The 23793-nt window shown below is 44.0% G+C and overlaps 1 protein-coding gene across 1 annotated transcript in view; it reads left to right on the forward strand.

Annotated features, from left to right (window-relative positions):
• The window catches only part of LOC144798765 (cytochrome P450 2J2-like), a 515175-nt gene that overhangs the window by 216777 nt on the left and 274605 nt on the right, over positions 1 to 23793 (forward strand). Inside the window, exon 5 of the mRNA XM_078669801.1 lies at positions 4103 to 4279. Coding sequence (XP_078525927.1) covers positions 4103 to 4279 — 177 coding nt within the window. The remainder of the gene's footprint in view (positions 1 to 4102; positions 4280 to 23793) is intronic.

Genomic DNA, 23793 nt, shown 5'->3' on the forward strand with positions numbered 1-23793 from the left:
GTCTTCGAGGCCCACGCTGTTTTCAGACCGAGTCTGAGGCCAGGATCCCTCATTGACACTGCCAGAACCGAGTCTCTGTTAATCGCGTCGCCTGGATGTTCCTAAGGTTGAGCGACTCTCATCTCCAGTGATCTCCAGACCCTGTTGATGGTCTGCTTTTGATTACAGTATGTTCCCCTGCTTGCTTGGGCCCACTATGACTTACTTGAATGTGGTGAGTCTCTCAGACCTTGCTGATCTGGACACAGTACCTTTTTCCATCTACTTCCCTGTATTGCCGTTGCCAAGGCCTGTTGGTTTTCTCACCGGACACCGACCCCCTGGATATCGACATCCAACATGGGACAGCTCATACACCGTTCCTGGTAGTCCTCAGCATCACCTGTTCCACGTAGCTGCTGAGAAGTGTGGCTCAATGGTTAGAGTGGCAGACCCTGATGCAGAGGTCTAGCCCGGGACCAGGGTTCAATTCCCCGCCTCGGCGGGTCTTGAGCTCAAAAATTCCACGGACCTGATAATTCTCGCCTCGGTGCCTATTCCAATCATGGAGTCCCACTCTGCAACTCTGGGCAATAGCTTCCTTAATCTCCACAACGGCCCCCACAACGCTAAGGATGCCTGGCCTCCACCTTGGGGGTGCCCAGGAGTGGACACCTCACAGGGAAAGCCAGGATGGGTTCCACAGCGGTATTAATACAAGCGCCTTGAGACCCTTGCGGGTGAGTAGTGCGCTATACAAGTATCAATTTACATTTACATTTACATTTACTGTCAACTCTTCTATAACAGTTGACATTAGTGGGCATTCGATTCCATGCCCCTGGTCACCTCTGAGTGACCTAGACTCTATTTGCTCTGCTTACAGGTACTCGCCTCCCAAATCTAATCTTGGATTCCAATGGACTCTTCCAGCTTCTTCATCAGCAGCATCTACTCGAAGTCCTTCATTGTGGTCAATGGCAGTTCCTGACGTCACTTTTTACGTATGCACCCAGCTTCCCTGGTGCAAGTAACCTGGTCTCCTGAGCATTTATGGGTGGAGTGACTCTTGAACAGTCATGTTCCACAGGGGTCTTCAAGTCCATTAGGAAGGGTAACTTTTTCTTAAGAACTATAACCGCGACTTCCCCCCCATTGACTTCCCTTAAGCACACGGTTGTGCATTCATTCAGTACACGGCCTCCGTGGAGTATCAGGGTCCTTGCATGGGGTGGTTCTTTGGTCCCTATGCAGTTCTAAGTCTTCTGGGTCAACTCCCGACTTCGGTCGATAGTCGCATTCCACTATCTTTGTATATGGTTTGTTTTCCCCTGGAAGTCCACTGTATTTTCGTGCTACTTACTGTCATAGTATCAAAGTATTGTAGGTACTGTAATTTTATTTATGGGCATCAGATATTGCATTGAGTTAGTGAGTGTCTGTAATAAATAACTATTTTGTATAACTACACTGTGTGGTTCTTTTTCACTTAAGCTGCACTATAAGATTAGGTACTGGTGAAACAAGCTGCTTTACACTCCTCCTAGACTAAGCCTGAAGGCTGCTCTCCACAGCTACCACTTAGAGAGCTTTCCAAGGTTGTCAAAACCACTAAAACACCATAAGGAATGTCTGGATTGGTGCAGAGTTGGGTTTATGTTTGGAATATATATAATAGTTTACTGTGGTTCTGTATAGAGGAGTCCAAGTTTGTGAAGCTTGGAGCTTTACATGTTTTCTTCCTATTTGGCCTCAGGAATAATCCCGCTGTAACACAGGGCAGTGAGCATGCTGCCAGGCAGTCATGTCTTAAAGGTGTTGATGAGGTCCATATACAGTTCTTAATTTTAGCCGGTGGATGCAGTTTGGGTGCACCTGCACTTATTTTTCCTCAGCAGACTTTGATAGAAAGAAAAAGAAAAAAACAAAAGGGGAAAAGAAAGAGGAAGAGAAAGGCGGACTACTGACAAAGGTAGAAAACAGGGTAGAGAAGGAACCTGCAAGAGTGAAATACAGAGACAGGGAGTGTCTGGTGGTGGTTAAAGATGCATGAAGTCAAATTAAAACTACAATGTAGTATTCATCACTCTGACCTTCTATTGTGCTGGTATTTGACTTCTGAACAATACATTGGGATCTTGCACTTATTCTTATAAAAATTAATCATGCTTCCTATCAGGGCTTGACTGGCAGTATCTGAAAAGATTATGCATGGACTTAAGTCTGCAGGCTTGGGACTGGTTTAAGTGTCTTAAAGAATGGAAGCAGTGCTTAACTCCTTGCGAGCTGGTGACGGAACCACTCCGCCACCAGCCACGGACGCGCTGTGCTGGTGACAGAATGGTTCCGTCACGGCCCGGCTGCCGCGCTTGCGCGGCATCAATTCCGGACCTGCACGGCATCAATTCCGCACCTGCACGGCGCGTTCTATTGAGTGGGCAGGGCCGTGACGGAACCACTCCGTCACAAGCACAGTGCGACCATGGCTCGTGACGGAGTGGTTCCGTCACAAGCATGGCGGCGACGCACGGCCCCACCTCCCCCCCCAGCGCCGCGGCAGAAATACCGCCGCGGCCAAGGGGTTAATATGAGCGGTTGGTTGCAAGTACGGCCCAACGGCACCCATTTTTTAGGCCTGCAAGCTATTTATAATCATCAGACTTTGATCCAGAAAGAAAAGGATACAACCAGCAAAAAAGGTTGAAAAGGGGAATGAAAGATGAGAAACTGTGGCAAGGGGAGAAAGCAGCTATGAAAGGGAACATGCAAGAAAAGGATATAGGGGCGGGAGAGTACTTTGATGGATGAACGGGCATTAGGTGAAACACAGATTCAGGAGCCTTGGTATTCAGCAACCCTGACATTCAGCAGCAGCTCCAATGGGCTTATTAAAAAAGATTTGGCCCCAGCTCTTTTTCTTTTACAAATTAAGCACTGACTGGAGGTTTTCTGACTTGTATCTTCCGCTGTGGTACAAGCTTCATCTAGAAATGTGCCCTTTGTTCACTTAGTCACTCTTTGTATGTTCTTTCAAGCTAATAGGCAATTTATTTTGTTTCATGTACAATGTAAAATCAATGAAACAAATATTCATTTTAAGCGAAATTCAAAATGACCAGGATCTGTAGGTGTGCATAGACTATCTTCGCAGGTACTTGGGTTCAGCAATGGAGTGAGAATGACAAATTAACACCTACCTCTAAACAAGGGGAAGGATCACAGATTCTTTTTGAGCTAATAGGAAAACTTTGGAAAATAATTGCTTTGTCTTATAAACTGAAAACTGTTATCTGATAACTGAAAATGGCCATGCAATGGCTGTCTGGAGGTGGTTCAAGGGTGAAGCCACTACCATTAACATTTTTGTTATCTCTGTTTTTACCCTCCACCCTAACAATTTCTGCTACTTACCATATAGCAGACCTCATTGCCTGAAGTGGGGTGGGGGTTTGGAGGCAATTTACTGCCCTGACACCTTTAAGGCTGACACCGCCTAATATCTGTCGTGGTGGGACAAGTAAACCTCCACTCTTGATCACATGTGCACAGAATGGCAGGAAATGCGGGAGGTGAATGGAGAACCATAAAGATTATTGGTAGGAAAAGGACAAGATGAGTCTTACCCTTCCATCCCAGAGATAATGGACCACTCCTCTTGCTCATTTTGTGTTATTAGGTCCATCTAGTGTGATATATGGTCCTCCCTGCCAGAAGGACTTCCATTAGTCAGTTCCCTACCTCTCTGCTGGCCTGGCCAATCTATTATTTAATCAGTTGTAAGCACCGCCTTCCGGTCTGGTGGGTATGTGTAATACTTCTTCCATTTGTCCTTCAGATACAGGGCTGAATGCCTTAATACAGTGTTCACTTTCCTGAGAGATCCTAACTTTGTACAATGTAATGTGATTGAGATGTTGAGGTGGACCTAGAATAATGACGATTACCCTATCTAGATGATCACCGTGGCTTATTATTAGCAGGACTAGTGCGTGCATCATTATTAATATAGAAAATATTTAGAACAGTTTAAGAAGTTATACATCTTATGTATCAATACATTTTGCATACATTTCATACATCTGAATACAAAAGTTTCACTTTTATTGTGCATATTTTTGTACAGCTCTACAATTCTTTCCCACAAATAATGAAGTTCCTTCCTGGATCTCATCAAAAAGTTTTTGAACACTGGAACATCATTAAAATGTTCGTCAAAAAGATTATTCAGAAGCACAGAGAGGACTGGAATCCTTCAGAGCCCAGAGACTTCATTGACTGTTACATTGCAGAAATTGAAAAGGTAAGGTGCATGGATATTATTATTATGATTATTACTTGTTAATCACGACTAATCACCATGAAACGGTCTCTAGGAGTTGCTGCAAATCTTCAGGTGTGGTCTGCAGATCAAAATATTCTGATTAGTGAACGAATAGCATGGTTAAAACATCCATGTTTTATTAGCGTTTTTAAACTGTCTGTGGTAGGTGATAACACAAAAATGTATTGGGAGCTGGTTCCAGTATTAAGGGGCTAGGTACCTGGGTTATCTGGCCCCATTTCTGGTGGTACGGATGCGGCGAGGATGTAACAGCCATTGCCCGCAGGACCTAAGACACCTGGTAGGGGCATACCAATTTATTTTTTTATGTAAATACCGAGGTCTATTTACATAAAGGGATTTGTGGACCAACCAAAGAAGTTGAAACCGTGATCACTTTATTATGGGCAACCGGTGAAGGCTTCTTAGAATGGGTTATAAAGGTAATACGGGTGGAAGACGACAACCTAAACGTGCTGCTGTATTGTATTGGATATGTTTGATGTGACGTTCCTGACTGTGTAAAAGATTTCTGCTATGTGACTCTCTATACTATACTTGTTTTATACGTGAGGGATAACTGCAGTGCACTGCCCTTTTTTAGGTCGAGCCTAGCAGTGAGCAAGTACTGCTCTGCAAGGCTTGTAGTGTCTGAATATGGGCGTGAAGCACCGCCCTTGTTTTCTTGTTTTCTGTAGGCTCCTGTTAGTGCCCTTCAAAAAGGGCTGCTTTTGTTTGGTGGATAAGTTTAGTTGGTCCCACCATTTAGTGTTTCCAACCTTCCCAGGCGACTGGCCCTGTTACTGTGTTCCTCCATTTTTAAATGTAAGGTCCTTTGTGCACTCCTTTCTTGCTGTTTGTCTCGGCTGTGCAAAAGGATGGCACCCGCTTCAGGGTCGCCCTGCTTTGTTTCCGATGGGTGAAAATTGCGCACATTTTTAGGTCTAGCATAGGCAGCGCATGCGCTGCCTCTACGAGGCATCAAGTAATCTGTTTGTGTTGGGTGAAACTCCACCTATTGCTGGTAGTTTCTCCTGCTGCTTGCCATTCGCTAACTGTCATTTATTTTGTTAGCAGGCTTATCGTTGGCTTGCGCTCCGATGCGGCACTTCCGTTTTGCAGGAAGCAGCACCGACCAACTACAGTTTCCTTCTGCTGCTCGCCATTCTCCATTCATGTAGGGACTACTTCCTTGTTCGCTATTCACCACTGCTTGTTTGTTTCAGCTTTCCTGTGGTGCCAGGTTGGCAGTGATGTTTTATTTCGCTCCACTTTCCCCTAATGTCGGCTCATCTGCAGCGGCATCTTCTTAATAAGCTGCTTCTTCCCTCTGTCACTTTCTCCCAAGTCTCTCTCCAGCTCAAAGCGTCTTCCCCATTGGGGGTGGCTACCCTCTCTCTGCTCAGTGTCTGGAGTGTCCTCGGCCTCCCACCTTCCCGCCGCCTGCTCTTGTAGTTCCACAGGGCGCCTCCACAGCCCGGTTTTCACAGGGCTCCCCTATCCGGCGCCAGGATCTCCCATCTCTGCTTCCCTCGGACTGGAAACGTAGCTTTTCTTTCCTGTTCTCTCTTCCCCCGTTGATGGGAAGGAGCCCCGCAGCCAGCAGCAATCACCCTCCTCCCAGCTCAGCCTTCAGCAAGAGCAAGCCTGACCGAGCCTCCTTCCCATGCCTGCCCTGTAGGAAGGTGGATACCTGACTATGGTTACCCCAGATTTTTTTGCCTTGTGTTTAGCTGGTTTTTGACTTAGTTGGCCTGGGATCCTGCTAATCAGGGCCACAGGCTATCTGCTCTCTCTATAAAATGGACTCCATGTACCTTAGGTACATACCTAATTGGGATTTGGGTCACTCTTATGAGTCCCTGTACAGTGTACCATAGGTACCCAGGGCATAGGTGCACCCAAGGCCTACCAGGGGCTGCAGCATATCTTTTGCCACCCCTGGCTGGCCATCCAAACTGACACAACTGGCTGATCACTCAGCTGGGGCAAAGTTGTGTAATCACCCCTTGCTTAGATATAGTATACCTATATCTAACCTTATATCTAGACACATATGCACCTATAAGTCACTCCTATGGCAGGCCTTAACAATCCTGAAGGCAGAGTGCTTGGTTTTAAGTGAGATGGTGCTCTAGCATGAGCTGAGCCTGTCTGCAGCGTTCGGAACCATGTCCTTATAGCTGTTCTAGGATAATGCCATACCATATACTCTTAAGTGCATTATGAACCTCGCGGTTAAATGCTAACTTTGGTTTGGCTTTATCAAAACATGTCGTGTAAGGTGTCATACGCTTTGGAATACTACCCCCTCACCAGTTCTGGCAACGGGGGTAGCATTCCACCCTTCTAGAGGGAGAAGACATGTTACTTCCATTAATCCCGGTTAAAGTTAACCAGAGCCTCAGCATCACAAAATGGATGCTGCTGCCACAGACACAAGTCTGACCTCCTGCTGCTGGGAGTCCTTCCAGCGAGGGAGACTTGGACATTAGGTTTCCTGTCACAGGGAGGTGCTAGCACCACCCCAGACAGGCTATAGTGTATTGGGGCAGGGAGGGCTGAATGAAATGAGGCACTGCCTGGGGCACACAAGGTGTCCCATGCATAGTCAAGTTCAAACCGGTGCTGGGGCACTCCAGCCCCAGCTCTGGCGCAAAACTGGACAAAGGGAAAGGGGTGTAACCACCCCCTTCCTGGGTCCCACCCATAGGAGGGACCTAGCAGGTAATCCAGCCCCTAGATTTGGTATATAGGTAGGAGCTGAGTCCTAAGACTTTAGATTTATCCCCACTGAAACTCTGATACAAAACTCTGGACCTTCGACATCCTACTCGACGTAGAAGACTGAAGAATCTCCCTTGTGGTCAAGGAGTGACCACCCTGTGCAAGCAGGCACCAACAAGCGCTCAATGGTTTGCTTTGTCGTTGCTCCCGCCGGAGCTCGAACACAGAGCCTGACAAGCCCCAGACTTCCAGACATCCAACAGCCCGATCCACAGCCACAGCAAAGCTGAGACCCGTGGAGGCGACTAGACAGCTGGGACCGGCCATCTTGGAAAGCCAGCGATTTGCTTTCCGTGCAACTTCTGTGGCACCCTCGAAGTTGTGCACTGAGGATTAAGAAGCCCCAGCCCCGAGCACCAACTGCACCAAAGATCAGCCCTCCACACTCCACGAGTACTGCATGGGGCCCTTCTGCATTTTCCTGCTCGACGCGTCTGTCCGGTCACTTGCCTGTTGACTAGTGGCCTCCGTGACGACGAAACCTTGAATTTCCAATGCTGGTCTGGTTGCTCCAGACTGGCCCTTGCTCCCCTGAAAAGGAGCAGCCCATCAGACCTTGCTGGTCTGACCCAGAAGTCATCTTCGATTCCTGCGTGGGTTGCATTTGCCAAGGCCTGTTGACTCCGAATCGGAACCGACACTGCCAAAAGCGAGAGCCTTCTTGGGACAGTCCGTGCCCAGCTCCTGGTTGTCATCGACACCTCCTGGTCCACGTGGCAGCTGAGACAAGCTTCACGACCGCACCTGATTGCTTCCCGACATCGCCTGGTTCCTTCCTGGTCACTGGCTAGTGACCCAGACTCTGTCCCCTCTGCTTACAGGTACTCTTCACCCTCGATCCGCCCTCGAATCCAACCGGACTCTTCTCTCCTGGTCGCCTGCAGCATCTTTTCTCCAAGGCTCCGTAGGAATCCACGACGAAACCTGACACACTTTGGGACCTATGCACCCGCTTCCTGTGGGTGAGGTAACGCGAGTACTCCGATGCTCCTGTGAAGATTGACTATCCTAGTGTCCTAGTTTCAAGTGGTTAGTTCCTAGTCCAGTCGGAAGACTCCTAATTCTTTAACTTTATATCTTTACGCACCCATTGACTTCTATGTGTGCACGCGTGCGCAATTAGACACTGCACACGCATCCCTTGGGCCTCCTGCTCCCTAACAACTGTTAGTCCAGTGTAGCCCCAGCGATTCCCAAGGTCCTAGGCCTTTCAACTGTTCGTGACGTGGTTCTTATACCACTATTTTAGTATATGGTTTAGTGGGCCACCAGGGCCTATCCATATTTGTGCAACTTATTGTATGTTATATTGAGTTACTTGTTATGCGCTTGTTCCTCTGCCCTCATAAAGAGTTCAGAGGATTGATTTAGAAATAAATACATATATATTTTGAATATATAACCTGTGTGATGTTCTTTTATTTGGTATTAAAGGGATTGCATATGGTAAAACAGCTGGCTTCACATGCGCTCCTGAGTTAAGCCTAAGACTGCTTTTGTCCATGCTACCACTAGGATAGCTGGTCTATAAGGTTGACTTTACAACCATCACCATAAGGGTTGTCTGGACTGGTGCAAAGTGCTCACTAGAATAGTGAGCATCATATACCAGGCCAACTTCTCACATGCCCCTCCAGCACTGAGCCAGGGAGAGCGGGCACTCCATCTCCCCATGCTCGGGGAACCACCTTAGGGACAGGGAGGGGGAGCTGGAATTCCTTAAGCATCAGGGGGTCCGTCAGCGTCCAGTGTCCTGCTCGTTTTTGCTGCAAGGGTAACTGAGCATGCAGTCCTCCAGTCTGCATTTAAAAAAAATGTAGATAGCAGTCAACATAGTTTATCGCTTTACAGTGTTTTGGGGAGAACAATTTTTTTCTATTTGCTATACTGTGGTACGCCACGCTTTATTTCTTTAATATGGCACCGCTTCTTGCGTTTGTTTTACGCAACATGCACCACACACTGGATAGAGCAGGGCGCGAGCTGCCATTCATTAAGAGCAGGAAACCCGCCAGGTCCAATGTCCTGCTGCTGGATGGGGAGCCTGCCAGCGTCCAGTGTCCTGCTCATTTTCGCTGCCAGGGTAACTGAGCATGCAGTCCTCCAGTCTGCTTTTCATAAAATGTAGGTAGGAGAAAACATAATTTATTGTTTTACAGTGTTCTGGGAAAAACTATATTTTTCTATTTGCATTACCGCCATACCCTACGCTTTATTCTATTAATATGGCGGCCGATCCTTGCTTTTGTTTTAAACACAGCTCATGCCCCACAGTCGCGCTGCCATATTATTGAGAGCAGGGAGTCCACCAGCGTCCTGCAGCTGCCATTCATTAGAGCAGCAAGGAGCCGACCAACGTCCTGCTGCTGCCATTCATGAAAAGCAGTGAGCCTTACAGCTTCCAGTGTCCTGCCAGGGTGACTCTGCATGCAGTCCTCCAGTCTGCATTTCATATAATCTAGGTAGAAGAAATCGTAGTTTTTCATTTTACGTACTCATTCAGAGCATTTGCTGTATAGGAGTAGGTCTTTACCAGAGCGAGCTTTCCTTCTTGGCAAATAACTGTAAACCTTGGTCATAAACATCCAATAAAGTGTACCAGGGCACCAATTTAATACAATGCAAGCTTTACAACCCATTCCATGTGTTTGAGAGTGTATATTTTAATCTTTAAGTTAAATATCCTTTCCTTTCGTTTCCAAACATGTTCATCCCTAGCTAACAGTTCTAATGGCTTATACACATTTCACTCCAAAAGGTTTCACGTGGCATTACTTATTAGATCCAGACTTCTATTTTTAAATGTCACCACTGCGCATAAATTATGTGACTATTTTGTGTGACTTCAATGTTAAGGTGTCATAACTGCAAGCCGTTATTCCTGACTTCCGAGATTAGTACGTGTAATCGAAACTGCGAAAACTCATATGGTCTGGTACTTACCTAGGTCCCCTCTTCCCACTAACAAACTGGGGTTCTGGATGTCTTTTCCCTCCCCCATTCGCACAGGATTGGAAACCACACCAGGATTGTTATAAAATTTTGGATTAGGCGGTGCAACACCCCCCCCGGCCGTATTTATTAACAATTAACAAAACACATTTTAAAAACTTTCATTACAGAACTTTACGCAGAAAGTACAGTTACATTGATAGTCACATATTGTTCCAAGGGCTAACCTTAACACAGTCTAATACAGAAGGCACTCCTACCGTAAAACTAACAATTCATTACTTTACTTTCTGCGTGTCCCCTCTAGAGCCTACGGCAAAGTCAACGTCTGGGAGCTTCCACCCCCAGTCCCAGGGTACTACCAATACTACTCCCGGAGCAAGGTAGCGCAGGGGGTACAGCTTATCGGATGGATATTTTCCCCTGTGTCCCCCCTACGCCCTGTGCCTTGAACTCCCTTAGGGGGCCTGCAGACTTCTGCATATCTGCGCCTTGCTGTGCGTGCGGGGGTGGCCCCAGGCCCACAGGGAAGGATGACTCCCCCGGCCCCCGCACCCCGCAGCCTACTTATCAGCTGTCACTACCCCTGGAGTTACATTGGGCTGACCGCTAAGGACCACAGACTAGGCTTACCAATGTTGACCTTACCGCCTAACCAGAGACACACTCAAATACGACAACATCTAGCTTGTAAGAAAATTAGACTTCTCACTTTTATTTACACATTATACACATTCCACACTTTGTTACCTGAAAATAAGGCGATTAAAGTAAAACAAAACAATATCCCTAGCATATGATACAATGCCTTAGATCAAAACTCTGCCTTAGGGGATGGTGGGTGGGTAAAAAGAGGGTAAAGGGCCCGCAGCCGGCCCGGTGACACGCTTCGTGCTGGGGAGCAGAAACAAGAGACTGTTCCGCTCCCCACCGCCCCCTTATAAAGGGGGGGGGCAGGCAAGCCAGACCAGACCGGACTCCCTGGGCGTAGGATGGACGACATTGAGCCGGAAGCACTGAAGAGGTTCCGGTTCAAGTGGGGTAATCGGCCTATCGTATTGTAATGTAATTTGTAATTTGTACTTGTAAAGCGCACTAATACCCATGGGTGTCCTGGCGCTGTAACGCATACCGCTGTGGAACCCTTCCTGGCTTTTCCCTGTGAAATGTCCACTCCTGGGCACCCCCAAGATGAATCAATATACAATTGACCTAGACCTTATAGGCACTTAAACAATTAACACTTTTGAGGTATAGCATATGTTGCACAAACATTACAAACTTACTCCCCTTTCTTTAATTATTGGGGTAGTAGGTATATCCAAACTGGTGCCTCCTTAAACATTTGCCCATTCCCTGAAAGTAAAATCTCAGTTGTGAGACAACAAAAAACACACCCTGGTGTCAAATTACAACACAGAAGGAAGAAAAAAGTGTGTGAGAGCGAGATGGCACCTCAAGGACGCACCACCTACGGGAACCTGTTCTCATCATTGGCACGATCAAACTCGAAAAGAAAAATGTGTCCAAAAAACACAAACAAAGGAAAGTTTTTTTTGAGGGTGTGCAGTGAAAATGGACCACAGACAACCAATATAGTGTCAAACAACATATAAACCACACAACAACCCAGATATGCAATTTTATTCTGTCTCTTGTGTTGGGTGTGGATTAAAAAAAAAATGAGTGTGGTTACTAACTATCCAACCAACACCACTTTACTTGCCGACATGTTTCCTTGCCATCTAGCTTTTTGGCAATTTCTTCAGGGCGTCACGCATATTTAAGCCACTGCATAAGGACAACATAGTCTTCACAACCTCACTCGGCCATCTGTACTCGTACCAGCCTAGAGGATAGTCTCCTCATGGAACTACAACTCCAAACGTGGGTCGTTGATCCTTCCCCTTCAATTTACGCACTCGTGGAGGATATCTGGCATTGACTCAGCCCGCGTGTGATATCTGGCATTGAGACATCCCAGGGCTGTTGGGGCCGTTGTGGAGATTAAGCAAGCTATTGCCCAGAGTGGGACCCATGATTAGAATAGGCACTGAGGCGAGAATTAACAGGTCCGAGGAAATTGAGCCCAAGACCCACCGAGGCGGGAATTGAACCCTGGACCCGGGCCAGACCTCTGCATCAGGGTCTGCCGCTCTAACCATTGAGCCACACTTCTCCACTCCACAGTGTATTGGCTGTAACGTGGGGGAGGCCGCGTCATTGATGACACGGCCTCCCCCCGTTCCTATTGACCGGGGACTAGGGCGCCCGCCATAATGGCGGCACTTCCTATTCTAGTCCGCGCTTTCCCCATTTCCTCCTCGGCAGTCTTGACACTGCTTGTCTGTGTTGCGCCACCTACGTTAAGGTCTGCGTCGACAAAATATCATAATTTACACTTTCCTCTGATACTTTCCTCTCACTAACAGCAAGCACAAGGCTATACACTTTTGTTGACACGCCTGGTGAAGTCCTCTTAGTGGGCATAGCACGTTTAGCAGTGCTGTTGACAATTTCACATTATAATGACTCACACGGTATATAAGCAGGATTAAATTGTTTGCACCCGCTTTGTGTGTTTTGTGTCCCATGAGCAACTTAATATGAAAAAAATTGGACTATTTCCTTTGTACCTATTTTACACGTGTGTCAGTAACTCACTTTTTTTATATTCTTTTGTGCAGGAAATTACCACCAGTTGAAACCTGATGGTAACTTCTGGTCAAAACAGGAGCAAATGTAAATTGTGCTCTATTCATGATAGGCGCTATGGCAAAATCTGTCACAGACAAATTTGCAAATTTATTTCCCTTTTTTTTTTAACTAATGGAGATTTGGCGGGTAAGAACGGCCCTGTAGTTTATAAAAGTAAGAGCCAGTGTCAAACCCACTCTGCTTCAACAGGAAATGGTTCGCAATGCTCAGAGGGGATCTCAAGTCTGTTCGCTTCCAGCTCAGACCCTGGAAGGAAAGAAGGCAGCAGTAGGGACTTTCAAAATCTGCCATGATTGACAAAATGTGATTATCTGGCCTTGGTGCCTGCCTCCTCGGTTGGTATCTAAGGCTGGTAAGTTTACTCAGGCACTGCTTAATTTGAGCCGGTGGTTGCCAGTTTGAGGAACTGCCACTTATTTTTGGGGACTGGCACTTATTTTCACACATACACAAATCCGAAAGCAGAGGAAGAACAAGGCAAAAGAAAGTCATTAAAGGAGAAAGCAGGAACCTGCAATTGGTGGAATGAAGGGGCAGGGAGTGTCTGGTAGTGTATTAAAGGGTGATGAGGTGGATTTAAGAGCACGCAGCCTTGATATTCACTGCATTAATGCTTAATTGCACTGGTCGCAGGCTTCTGGGAAGAGCTTTTGGCACAAAGACTCATTCTTTCACAAATTAAGCGCTGCCTCAGGCATTTAGCAGTTGAGGGAGTGTTCTGGGGGAATACTTGTGTGTGCAAGTGTGAGAGCACAACTCTGCACTTTTCAAGGGAAATGATGCCATCTTTTTCTATTTTTGCAGTTGTGGTTGTGCTTGGCTGTAAAAGACTCCAGCTTTTGGGAATGTACAAAGAAAACATGCAGTATAGTACAATATATAACGTTTTCATCCACAGGCATGTTATTATTCTGTCATCCATTCATTCTTTCATTCATCATTCAATCTTTCACCATTTCATCCATCCACCTATTCAAGCATTCATTATCTATGCATGCATTCATCCTTTCACTTACCCATCCATTAGAAAACAAAAAACACAACTGCGTATTTTGAGTCTGAAATTCAATTTAATGTAAACAATGTCATATTTGAAAAAATGTCTAGATATTCATCTTGAGCACAAACAGCGGTAGAATGTCCATTTCTTTGGCGTAGTGGCTCGCTAAACTCTTTACATAACTTTTTGTAGCCCGTGACATTTGAGTCCTAGCTGTCATTAAACAGAGCATACTTGGGTTCTGCTCCTCCGTTGCAGGTGTGTGAACTATATACATAATGCGCAATGACTGCCTGCATCCAGTGCTTGCTTGTGGTTCACCTCTTTTATCCAAAAGTGAGCTTTAAGTAGCATTTACCATGGCTGCATGTACTTTTCCCAGCTACTTTATGTTAACATTGCCATACCTTTTCTGTACAGTTGCTATAAACGTCATATTTTGGTATAGCATGCACTTTTTAAAAAAAAAATCACTCTATTTTTATTTGGTCAAACGTTATGATACATGCTTGGAATTATAGGAGCACTGTGTCCTCGTGACATGTCCGCGTGTCATCCATCAGCCATAAGATCAATTCCTGGCTTCCCTGTCGGACAACACTTAGTGACCCTGTACAATTTACTTGATTGCATTTGTTTCCATTCTCACTATTTGGTATTAAACACTGTATAAATAAATGGAATTCTATATTTATAGGCATATTCAACACTGTTTGCTACAAAAAGGCATTACTTCATGGTCTGGACATAACAGCACTGGCATACACATAAACAGTACTGTGAGGGCAAGCGACAAATAACCAACACAGTGAGGGCAACCTACACAGTAGCTTATGTTGGGTGTTAGTAGTTAGTAGTTTATTCAACACTTTTTTATGTGCCTTCTCGTTCTGACACTTATAGTTCTAGGTCAATATTGTGTGTAAAACAAAACTCCGAATACCAACAGAAACAGAGCTTCACATCCAGAGCGCTTAGAAGGCTGTACATAAACAACGCTCTGAACTAGCTCATAAGAAAAGACAGAGACTTGTGTCCAAGCAGCGCTGTGAGGTTTGCTCCTGAAAAGCACTGTGGGGCTTGGGCATAAGTGTCCCTATAATGCCAGGCGACGCATACACTAGCGTTAGGATGGCTCAGTGACTTAAGCACTTACTGCTGATATAGGAAATGATCTGAAAATCATGAATTCAGGCAAGGCGACTCAGTCTTACTTCCTTCCAAGGTCGGTAAACTGAGTATCAAAAATTGTCTAATAGTTACATCTGTTATTTAGAGCTCTCAGTGCTGTATATATTCCCACATGTTTTTAGGTCGAGCGAGGCATGTAGCATCTGAATATGGGAGAAAGCTTAGAAACCTGCCTGCCTGTACATAATGTCTTTTTGTTATATATACGATAAAAAAAAACTTATAACACTTTTTTACTATAACTTTTCAACATGCTGCACAGCGGCCACGCTGCTCTACAACATAGCTTAACCCCTACCATGCTCATGACGAGCTGAGCTCGTCATGAGCCACGGCGCTCCGGTGCTCATGACGCTCAGGTGCGGGGAGAATTCCCCTGCTGTGCTGAACGTTCCGCGGGAGACAATGCACCTGTGACGAGCTCGGCTCGTCATGAGCACAGGAGTGCCGTGCCTCATGACGAACTGAGCTCGTCATGAGCATGCGGGAGCGCTGTGCGCGCCCCCCTCCCCCCAGCACAGCGGAGGAATAACCCCCGCAGTGAAGGGGTTAAAGACATAGGCAGAGCCAATAGCTCTGGCTAAACAGATATAAGGTCACAAATGCTTGTTTTACATCTGTTGTGTGAGAGAATCATGTACCATTGCTACATTGACTGTGCCTTTTCTCTGACTGATGGGATGGCATACTGTTCCTGTGTCTCCTCTTTCTGTTGTGAATGAGGAAAACACGCACAACGTATTATGGTGATGCACCTTTCCAATGGCGTTAGTGACGGTTGTACAGCTGCTGCTTGCACGGTACTTGTCGTAAGAAAGCATGCAACCATTGCATTGCCTGTGATGTGAGCTTGTGCTTCTGCTTCCTATAATGTACCTGTCTTGTGTGTGCTGCTGCACCTGAGCTGTCTATAAGAAAAACTTGTATCGTCGCTGTCACGATTGTGCCTATTCTGTCAGTGTGAGGTAAGTTTGCACTTTGCCTGTACAGTACCAGTTTTCTGTGTGTAGCGGTGGCTTGCATTGGTGATGCCGGTGGAGGTCTGACTGCATGCATTTGTGCATTTGTGAAGCTGTCATGGGTACACATCGCTGCAGTAGCTTTCTTCCTTGTGAATATCTTTATGTCTGTATTAATTATTATTATATTCATTCTGGTTAAAAGTATGAATAATTAAAAGTATGTACAGTGTTACCAAACGGTGGTAGCAAGTGTCACAAGTTATTGATATTTGTTATACACTTTTGCTGCGATATTGTTAAAGCTCTTACAACAGTGGATGCAGTGGGGAGGATGCATGGCAGGGCTATATGCATTGGTAATTACACAGCGATATAGAAAAACACCAGCTGATTGAGGGGTTAGATGCATTCATGTATTGGCTGTAGGAGATTTTTTGCATGGTTAAAAAATCTAGTGATATTTTAGTGCTATAATAAACAAGAGGAGATTTGTATTCTTATGAATCTTTTCATGGATCTGTGAACTGTATATTTTGAAAATATTAAATACATTGTCAAGTCCATACATGCTCTTTCACCACAGTCTTTTATTTCTGGTGTTATGATATGTCTAGTTCATGAAATTGTGTTGTATCTTGAATCAGCAAACATTGTCACTTAGTTCATGTATGTGCTGTTGCATTATCTACAGAACATTAAGAGTACATGGATGCCTGTGCATTTTTATGTTGAGCTTACCAGATAGCAGAGCTGTATGGTAAGGCTCTAGGGTTGCCACTTTTCCCATGTTTTAAGATTCTTCAAAGGCCCAGCAGGCCCAGACTGTCAGGACTGGGCACCTGGCATATCCCCATTAGGCTGGAAGGGTGGGAGCCCATTTTTTGCTACTGGTGGCAATTGTGCTAATGGGGGCTGATTTTACATCAGCTTTTCAATATCGACCTCTAGTAATATTATTAGCAGGTCAGCCCTCTTACATAAAGTTTCCAGCCTCCCAGGGCTAGTCTCCCACCAGTTCTTCACATCAGGTGTGCGTGCATGTACACTGCTTTTTAAAACCTCACATGACATATTATCAAATTGAACACCACTCCAAGTGGTGTGTTTTGCTCACAGGGCATTTAATCTGTGATAGTGCATGTAAGTGCAAATAGTGACACCCCTGGTATATTTATAATGGCCTGCACCACGCTCCCCGCCATCTCACCTTTAAAGGCCCTCCCTTGTCACCAAATGATATCACATGGCCTCTCCCTATGCAGAAAGACAGCCAGGCCAGTAACCATGGAATACTGGGCCATATGAGGACGACGAGCCCAGCAAGCAAATTATTATGGGAATCTGATGGATTATATTATCATTTGGTAATAAATATTTTATACCTAATTCTATGTCGGAACCGGAGGTGAGGATTATGATTTTTCCAGCAAAAACTCTGTAGTCCTTTAATGTCCTTGAGCAGGTTCCCATTATCCTCCTCCTCTTTCTTCGCTGCTCAGCAGTCAGTTAAGTGGGCCCTTTCTCTGTTACTTGTAATGGTACTTGTGATGTTGTTATTAATCTTTATGTTGTACCTGTACCTTTAATGTGCTGGAACTTCCTATGCTTGTATTCCACTCTCATGTGAGATTCTGGAATACATGGAAGTTCCAGCTGCCAGTTGAAGATTTCTCCTGTGGCTGAGGTTTAATTAAAGACTTCTCCTTAGCTATATAAATTCCTGTTTATTTATTTACACAAAGAGATACCACATTACAATGGCGACGATCGGGTGAACCCAGGACTTCACCTCAACACAGGGAAGAAAAGAAAAGGACTCGCTTACTCCTCCAGCGGCGGTATTAATCAAGAGAACGAGAAAGGAAGCGGAGCCTTCCCAGCGGCTGAATTAAGCATAGAAACATGTGCGGTGAGGAGTTTGGCGGGCGGATTGTTTAAATATTGATAAAACCAGAATTAGAAGAGCGGAAACGATTATATTAAGTAACGTGTGCTCTCGTGCTCTGCCTCGAGAAGAGACGTGACGTTCTCTCTCGCGCTGAGGCTGTGTTTGTGCGCGCATGAAAAGAGACACGCGATCAGTAACGCGTGACCTGCTGTCATCAAGTCGCGTGAAAAGAATGCCTTCAGCTCGCGCGACTTTGCATTGAAGATTCTTTTAAATAACAATAGGTTAGAATTAAGGCGCACTGAGAAGTAAAAGAACACTCACAAGAAAGAGAATTCTTAATGATTCTTCTGCGCTGCCTCCATATTCTAACTTGCATCATAAAGAGAAACAAGGCAGGAATTACATCACAATCAAGAAAAGGATTAATGGGATCTACAATTCTGCTCTTCAGGAATAAATAGAATTTAGACACTGTAATATATAATACATGACACAAAGGAAAAGAGTTTTTTTTTATTCTATACTACAAATAAGAATACAGTGTATAAAAGTAATTTTGTGGTCTAAAGAATAAAGTATAAGAAGAATTCAGAGGAAGATATTTAAAAAAAAAAAAAGGTTACAATTTGGAGAGGAGATAAAATGCAAAATGTAACCCAGCCTGCTTTCTTTTTAAATACCCCAGGAGAACCGAACATAAAATGGAAAAAGTGGAAAAAGATTTTTGCGAACTATGCAAGAGTATGTGGCACTAACTTGAGTGCGGAAAGGAAGCTTTCTCTTCTTCTCCATTGCTTGGGAGGGGAAGGACAGGATGTGCTAGAACATCTTCCTTACTTATCTGCTGGAGAACAACGTAATTTAAATGAATATGAAATTGCGATTGCGCAACTTGACAAACATTATCTACCAAGAGTCAGTACCATAATGGAACGTTATCACTTTGGCTTAAGAGAACAAAAAGGGGATGAGACTGTAGAAGATTATGTTTCTTCACTGAGAAAGTTGGCGTCCTCTTGTAACTTTGGATTGACTCTTGACGAGAGAATAAGAGACCAATTTGTACTTAGGTGTGCACATGATGAGATTAGAAAAGAACTGTGGTTGAAAGATGAACCACCTCTTGAGGAAGTATTGGCCATAGCAAAACAGGTGGAGCATATGACGAAGTGTGTTGGAGAGTTAAAAAAAAGGAAAAGAAAAAGGATCCTTGAATGAAAAAAAAGAAGAAACAAAAATTGAAGAAGTTATTTGTCAAGTTAAGAAGAATGAAAAAAATGAAACACAAAGTGGTGCTGGAAAAGAAAATTTGGCATCAAATTCTGTGAATCAGAACAATTTTACAGAAAAGAGTAACAAATTTGCATGCTTTAGATGTGGACAAATAAGTCATTTAGCCAACTCTCCAATTTGTCCTGCGTTAAGAGTTTCATGTAATGTGTGTGGGAAGAGAGGTCATTATGGGAAATTTTGTAGAACAAAAGTATTTAGACCTGACTCGACGAGGAGACGTTGGAGTCAATCGCAGCCACAAGTTAGAACCATTACTTTTGAGATAAAATGTGAGGTATCTGATCATCCAAAACATGATGTTAAAGTGGGAAATGTTATGATTAACTTCAAATTTGATTCTTGTTCTCGCATAACATTAATTGATGAAGAGCTGTTTAACGCACATTTTGCTGGAAAAGTAAGAATGATGAAATCAGATGTGAGACCTCTTGGGTATTCAGACAATCCAATTAAAATGGTTGGTTGTTTTATGGCTGAAATAGAGCTTGGGGGTAGGACCATTGTGGGTAAAATTTATGTTGCAAAGAAAGGGGATACATTATTAGGTTGGGTACATCAGGGTCAACTTGGTGTAACTTTGAATCCGAATGCTAATCCCCAGGTGCAAATTCAAAAAATTGACACAGTTAACATGAAATGTACAGGAAAAGAGTTGTGTGAGGAATTGACAAATAAGTTTCCTAATGTATTCAAGGAAGGTTTAGGCTGCTTGAAGGGCTACAAGCATCACATTAGATTAAGAGAGAATGCTATACCCATAGTAGCAAAAGTAAGAAGAATACCGCTAATGGAACAAGAGAAGGTGAAAGAAGAAATTGATAAGTTGTTGAAGAGTGGTGTGATTGAACAAGTAGAAGCCACTGAATGGTTAGCTCCCATAGTTGTGGTTAAGAAACCAACTGGTGAAATTAGACTCTGTGTTGATCTCAGAGCACTAAACAAAGAAGTGGTAGTTGATAAGTTTCCCCTTCCAAATATTGATGAGATGGTGAGTACATTGGAAGGGGCTAAGTTTTTCACCACTTTAGATCTTGCATCAGCCTACCACCAGGTTGTATTAGATGATTATTCCCAAGACTTAACAGCATTCATCACTCCCATGGGCACCTACAGATATAAGAGAATGCCGTTTGGCCTTGTATCTGCAGCTTCCGTTTTCCAAAGAATTATGGCAAGGATTCTGAAAGAGTTACCAGGTGTCAGATGCTATCAGGATGACCTGCTTATTTATGGAAACAGTATGAAAGAACATTATAGTCGTGTTTGTGCAGTTCTCAGATGTTTGGAGGATGCGGGTATGGCGCTTAAAAAAAATAAGTGTAAATTTGGTGTAAAAGAAGTAAATTATTTGGGTCATAGAATAACTGATCAAGGGATCTTTCCAAAAAAAGAGTTAGTGGACATCATTAATAAGATTAAGGAGCCTGAGAACAAGGAAGAACTAATTTCTTTCCTTGGTATGGTAGAGTTTTATGGCAAATTTATTTGTAATTTTGCGGATAAAACCCAGTCTTTGAGAAAGTTGACAGCAAGAAATGTTGAGTATGTATGGACTGAGGTGTGTAAGAAAGAATTTGATGGTATTAAAGCTGAGTTGAACTAGGCTCCCTCTCTTCAGGCATTTATACCAGGGCTACCTACTATTTTGTTCACTGATGCGAGTGGAAAAGATCTTGGTGCTGTCTTGGTACAGAAAAGAAATGGAAAAGATTATTTAATCTGTTGTTCTTCAAGGTGTTTAAGAGGATCAGAATTAAACTATTCTGTTATAGAGAAGGAGTCCCTTGCCATCTATTGGGCTCTGAGGAAATTGAAGAATTTGATTTGGGGGACAAAGATATGTGTTTTCTCGGATCATAAACCTTTGAAGGAAATTTTTGATAAAAAGGGTTTGGATGCGATTTCTTCAAGAATTAGAAAATGGATTGTATCTTTACAAGAGTTTGATTTCTCTGTTGATTATATTCCGGGGGTGTCAAACAAATCTGCTGATTGTCTCTCGAGAATGGTAGGACAAGGACATTTTGATGAAGAAGATGATTGTGGTTTTTCTGATGATTCTATAAATGTATGTGAGATTACAGAGGGAGCTATTGAAGAGAAAGAATGGAGAGATGAACTTGAGAAGGATGAAGAGATAAAAAGTGTGATGCTTTCTTTGAGCAATAACTCTCGGTTAGAGAAACCCTGGACATTGGTTTCTGATGAGCTTTCTACAAATTCTGGATTTTTAACTCGTGGTACGAAAATGGTGCCGCCTCTGGGAATTAGGAAGAAACTTTTGTCTCATGCACATTCTGGACATCTCGGTATTGTTAAAACTAAAGAGATTTTACGTATGTAGTTTTGGTGGCCAGGCATGGATCTTGAGATTGAGAGGTTAGTGAGAGATTGTCCAGAGTGCTGTGCTAGTGATAAGATACTGAAAACTAAACAGATGCCCATGGTTAAGAGATCATTACCAAGTCATCCTTGGGATGAAGTGGCTATGGATATAGTTGGTCCTTTGTCAGGCGTGAGCGATACACCGTATCTTTTTGTTTTGATGGATTTGTACTCTAGGTGGATTGAGGTGTGTGCTGTTAGGGAGATCACCTCGGATGAAGTGATAAAGTTCCTTGATACTCTTTTTAAGAAAGAGAGTTTTCCTAATAGTCTTCTTTCTGACAATGGTCCACAATTTTGTTCAAGGGTTTTTGAGGAATACATGAAGAAGTCTGGTATACTACATAAGAAGTGTTCTTTGTATCATCCTGAGACCAACGGTGCAGTTGAGAGAGTTAACAAAACCTTGAAGGAGGCTATACAGTTAGCAAGGTCATCTGGTTTGAATTGGAAATCTGTTCTTCAAGAAAGAATAAGTGCTTATCGCTTTGCACCCCATTCGACAACTGGCAAATCTCCATTTGTATTGTTTAAAGGGAGGGCTCCCAACACTTGGTTGTGTCCTGGTTGGATGGTTCTTAACAAGGGTTTGATTGATAATGGAATTGGTGAGTGGCGTAAGAAGGAAGAAAAGAAATTGGATGAAAGGAAGTCTTATTTTGATAAGCGAAATTGTGTGAAGGTACAGAAGGTTTTAGTGGGTGATCTTGTTCGAATAAAAGCCCCTATTGGTTGTAGATCCGGGTCTAAATATACTGATGTAAGAGCTGTAGTGAAAGTATTTAAGGATGCCATCAAAACAGAAGATGGAAGAATTTGGAATAAGAACAGGGTGGTGGTGGTTAGGTCAAGAATTCCTTCACGTGACTTCTTGTGTGGAAGACAAGGCTTACATCTTCCAACTTCTAATTTTGTCAATGGTTCATATTCATCCTCATCTCCCCTTAGAAGTCAAAGAGTACGTAGACCCCCTACTTATTTAAGAGATTATTCACTATAAATTCTTTCTTCTTCACTGCTTGTGTATTTGAAGATTTATCCTTGCTATAACTTGTGGTTCTGTACTTTTCTTTAGGAGGAAGATGTGTTTTATTTATTTATTTATTTATTTATTAATTAATCTTATAGAGCGCGACAGCTACCCATAAGGGTTTCCCGGCGCTGATTGACAGTAAGCACATAGTTGATCCTGAGGAGAAGAATTATTAGGCAAATAGCCAGGTCTTTAAGGCTCTTCGAAAACGGAGATGGCACTGCTCCATTCGTAAGTCCATAGGAAGAGAGTTCCACAATTTGGGTCCCAGTACAGCAAAGGAATGGCCTCCCATTCTAGAAAGTCTGAATCTAGGTACACAGAACAAATGTTGGGAAGAAGAACGGAGTGAGCGGATGGGTAAATAAGGCTTGACGAGTGCTCTAAGATAAGTAGGAGCAACATCAGTTTTAATCTTATGCATAAAGCATAGTGCCTTAAATTTTACACGATTTTCGATGTTAAGCCAATGAAGTTGCTTAATTCGTTTCGTGATAGGATCATATTTCCGACATCCACACAGGAGTCGAGCAGCAGCATTCTGGACCAATTGGAGACGACGCAAGACCGCCTTGGTAACCCCCAGATAGAGCACATTACTGTAGTCCAATCTAGAGGTCACCAAGGCCGTCACAACAGATCTCCGCGTGTCAGATGGCAGAATCCAGAAGATCTTTCTCAGCCATCTAAGAATAGTAAAACAGGTGATGTTGTTATTAATCTTTATGTTGTACCTGTACCTTTAATGTGCTGGAACTTCCTATGCTTGTATTCCACTCTTATGTGAGATTCTGGAATACATGGAAGTTCCAGCTGCCAGTTGAAGATTTCTCCTGTGGCTGAGGTTTAATTAAAGACTTCTCCTTAGCTATATAAATTCCTGTTTATTTATTTACACAAAGAGATACCACATTACAGTACTGTCTCTTTAGAGCGTTTGTGAGCGGTGCAAGGGCTAAGTTTAGGGGGAATCCTATGGTTAATCATGCGCAGCAGCTCATATTGTGTATTCCATTTCAAATTCCCAAAGTTGGGCCTGGGATGGCTAAAGCGCTCTTTACGCGACTTCTTGCCCCAGCTGGACTGCGATGCAGTCCCCTTCCTGGTAAGGGTGCTGTGGGGGTTGCAACGACATTCTAGCCCGTGGCGCACGTCTCCCGTCTGGGTATTTGGTGTGCTCCGCTTGGCCTGATACTGCTCGCACATACCCTGGCTGCCCAGTAATCACCCATTAGAAAACTGGGTCTGTACTTTTTTGATCCTTTTGTGTTGCTGTGACAC

This window comes from Lissotriton helveticus, chromosome 1_2 (genome assembly GCF_964261635.1).
Source record: "Lissotriton helveticus chromosome 1_2, aLisHel1.1, whole genome shotgun sequence".
NCBI classification, from domain to species: domain Eukaryota; kingdom Metazoa; phylum Chordata; class Amphibia; order Caudata; family Salamandridae; genus Lissotriton; species Lissotriton helveticus.